General features: G+C 37.1%; 1 protein-coding gene across 1 annotated transcript in view; it reads right to left on the reverse strand.

The window, feature by feature from the left end:
- The window catches only part of LOC103473998 (ectonucleoside triphosphate diphosphohydrolase 2-like), a 13,827-nt gene extending 10,039 nt beyond the window's left edge, over positions 1-3,788 (reverse strand). The window contains exons 1-3 of the mRNA XM_017307733.1: positions 3,373-3,788; positions 2,920-3,128; positions 73-119 (exon numbers count right to left, since the gene is read on the reverse strand). Coding sequence (XP_017163222.1) covers positions 73-119; positions 2,920-3,128; positions 3,373-3,480 — 364 coding nt within the window. The 5' untranslated portion in view covers positions 3,481-3,788. The remainder of the gene's footprint in view (positions 1-72; positions 120-2,919; positions 3,129-3,372) is intronic.
- Between the last annotated feature and the right edge of the window lie 27 nt (positions 3,789-3,815).

A 3,815-nucleotide genomic window follows, 5' to 3' on the forward strand; every position in this document is an offset into this window, starting at 1 on the left:
GAGCTATATAGGCTAAATCTAAAAGCCCCAAAGGATTTTTTAAAGTTTCCTAGAGAAAAACACAGTTCTTACAGTTGAAAGTTACATGTTTTCTCAAGATGATTATGGTATTTCTCAGCCTGATTWAATAAAAACACATTAATACAACAAGATAAGACTTACACAACCAAAATAATCTTCTTTTTCACACATATACAGAATTCCACATGCAGAATATAAAACACCAGGACATTCATGGGTAAATATGCGCCTGCAAATATAAACCTAAAATTAGTACAAGTGTATCTGCATGCTTACTTACTGCCATGTTCTTCCTTCAAATGTTTTGTCATTTCTGTTGTGCAGTGAGCTGTAGCAACCTACTTACTGGAAACACAATGAGCTTCCACGCTCTGCTTTGTCCTTTCACTTATTAGGAAAAAAGTTGTTTCTCTCCCTGGAAGCTGTAAGAAAATCATTTCTTTGTGTTTGTGTGAGCCAGTTTGACTAATGAAGCAGCTTTAATAAACCTTAAAAAGAAAACCAACRGATATCAGTCTGGCTGCATAACTAAGGTAGAACAATGTGGTAGAAACTTGAGCCAAACTGTGAAGAAATCCTGATCTGAATACCAAAACAACACTGCAAAAGAGTTTCTATCTTTCGCTAATTCAGTCAGTTCATCATCATCATCTTGGTTTCACTCGTTAATCACTTTTCTCTCTGGTGAAGTTCTGATAATTATCTGCGTTTTAACTGAGCCATCTGCTGTTTATCAGTGTTTTCACAGAAATGCCAGTCATAACATTTTTATTTCAGCATTCCCTGGAGAGTGGGATTATGCTTCACTTGTATTTGACATGCAAAGCGCTGGTTTGCATGTCATTTTGTTTTCTTTAGCTGTTGTTCCTGTTAATGTAAAAGCTAGCTTTAGCCATGCAGCACAGAAAGTTAGCATTATCACTGAATAACAGCAAGCTACAACAGGAAGTTAGTTTTTACACTGGAGTACAGCTAGCTGCTACAATTAAGATTTTAACTCACACAGCTAACAAAAAGTCAATATTAGCACTGAAGCATTAGCTTGCTACTTTGTGTAGTAGCTAATTACTACATGAATAAGCTAGCTCTTATTACTACAAGAAGTACTGAAGCATTGTAAACTACTTCTGAAAATTAGCTTTAGCAATAAAAGCAATAGTTTTTGCACAGGAAGTTAGCATTACCACTAATAATGCTAGCAAGAAGTTTGTGTTATGACTGGAGTACAGCTTGCTSTTACAGGAAGTGAGTATTACTACTGAATTTAACTAATACAGAATTTCAGCATTAACATTAAAAACACAAGTAACCGATATAAAAAGTTAGCATTAGCATTATGCTACCGCTAGCTGTTGTATGTAGAACCACARCACAGTAAGCTAATATAGAAAGTTAGCATCAGTAAGGAGGGACAGCAGAAAGTTTGTTTTAGCACTGCAGTACAGCTTGCTTATACAGGAGCAAGAAGTTAACACTAAAGCACACGYCACTTTAAAGCAGCAATCAAGCTACAGGAAGTTAGCGTCAGCACCACAGAACAGCTGGTGATACATAAATATCTTCCCCTTCTCAATCTACTTTTTTGTGGCCACAAAAAAATGTTGTGATTATCCCTGTAGCTTCTACAACACACTTTTTCCATCCACTAAACTTTCCTTTAATTTGCTACAGTGCCAGCAGTCTTCCCTGTGACAGCAGTCTTCAATGCAGAATAAGRCATTTCTGCATTGAAAATCCTCCTTGTTTTGGTTTTTATTTCCCATCAACATAAAGTTTCATTATTTTTAAGCTAAATTATGGAAATTGAATGTTTGAAATGTTAATATTTTCTCTTTTTCAMCTGAATTTGTGAGATGAAAGTCATAATCAGAGGCAATAGCAGTATTTCAACRTGTATATAGTCAAGTAAAAGTAAAAAGTACAGTGTAGTAAAGTATTTATTTCCAAAATGTAASTGAGTAAATGTACCKAGTTACTCCTCGGCTCTGGTTCTGTTACAGGAGGTGGAGGTGAAACTCGGCTGCAGTTCTTATCGTTCCTAACAAGCCGTTTCTTGTCTTTGTGATGTAAAAACGCCTCCAGGTGAAACGATTTCTGAGGCAGGAATCAAACTCCCACTTTACCGTTTCTAAAGAATATTAACATGATTAATTTACTGAGTATCAACCCTGATCCGTTTACTCAGAGCTTAATTTCCTTACAATTGCGTCATACCAGCAGTCACTGTAAAACCTAACTTAAAAAATGTTGCTTCAAAATTTTAGTGTTCAATAAATTAAATGATTAAGTAATATTAAGCTAGTTTAATAAATCTGAGCTTAATTTTTTAGTATAAACACCAAAGTTTTCTGAAACTACTTGCATGAAAAGTTGAACTGATTGACAGTACAATTGCGCAATTTGACATTTTGAAAATAAATTTGCTTAAAGGAAATACAACACTTTAAAAGTTGGTCAAAAGTTTTGCCACTGTGTTGAGGTGTTTAAATTGGTTTATTTTACAAAACTGCAATGGAAATTTTTTTTTTCACATCATGAGTCACATGATCAACAACCTGTTACTCCTGGTGGAAACTACGAAGAAGATGACAACAGGAAGTAGTTGGAGGATTTGGCTTTTAATGAACAAACTTATTCATGTGTGATTTTAATTGTTTCTTATTTAATGAAAGCAAAATTGTGTGTGTTTTTTTTTTTACATTACAAACGCACGTTTGTAATGGAAAAGCAGCCAACGAGTTTAGCTTTTTGCCTTAAAGCTGCAGTATAAAACTTTTATTAAAAAAATAAAGTTCACAAATATGTTGTGACAGATGAATAATCTGTGTCAAAACTGAGCTCTTCTGCCTCCTCCTAGTGCTAATTGCAGCTAACATAGCATGTTGTTAATGGTAAAGCCAGTAAGCATAGCCACTGATGACAACAGATAATGGTTTTGTAAAGCTTAGTTGTTTCCCCAACATTAGTATGTTTAGCAAGGAGTACATGAGTTTGATTGGCAGCACGAAGCCCCGCCCTCTGGCTCTGACTAGTTGTTTTTGGTTTGGCTCGGGGAGAAGGTGGWGGAGATCAATGTTTTCACAGTTAATGTGTCTCATAACACATTTCTAAAAAAAAGAAAAAAAAGAAAAAATATTTTATAAAAGTTGAAAACTATTTTTGTGACAAATAAAAAAGTAGTTTAATTAGTTAAATTCACTTCATTTATCTCATTAAAGTCAACTTTGTAATTCACTATACACCCAAAAATCCTCTGGATTTAATTCAGAAAAACCTTGACCAGAGTTCACTTAAATTCACTCATGTTTTTCAATTAAAAACAACGTGCCGGTTTTACAGTGCGAACCCTACCATGAACCCCGGCGCGTCCTGGACGTCCTGGGAGGGAATGGTGAGCAGCAGGATGCCGACCAGTCCGAACAGCAGCAGCGCGATGGGAGCGATGGGAAACCGAGCCATGAAGTGAAAGTGAGACTTTCTGCTTCTGGAAATACGAGCCTTCACTCAGCAACAAGTGGAAGAAGAAGAGGAGCTGTTCCTCTTCCTCTTTCTGACCGCTCCTCTTCACCTGCTGGCTTCCTGCCCGGCAGCTGACATTTTAAAGTCTGACTCAGATGAACGTTCAAAGTCCGGAGCCGTTTCACACCAGCAGGAAGCAGAACCACGGATACGGAGCCAGTCGTTCAGCAATGCCTTTATTCTGCCGGAGCTGCTTTACATTCAGCGGCGGCAGCGGGGAGGGAGGAGCCACGGTGCCACACCGGCTCCTGCTGCCACACAGGATTAGATCAGCT

Source organism: Poecilia reticulata, linkage group LG12, assembly GCF_000633615.1.
Source record: "Poecilia reticulata strain Guanapo linkage group LG12, Guppy_female_1.0+MT, whole genome shotgun sequence".
NCBI classification, from domain to species: domain Eukaryota; kingdom Metazoa; phylum Chordata; class Actinopteri; order Cyprinodontiformes; family Poeciliidae; genus Poecilia; species Poecilia reticulata.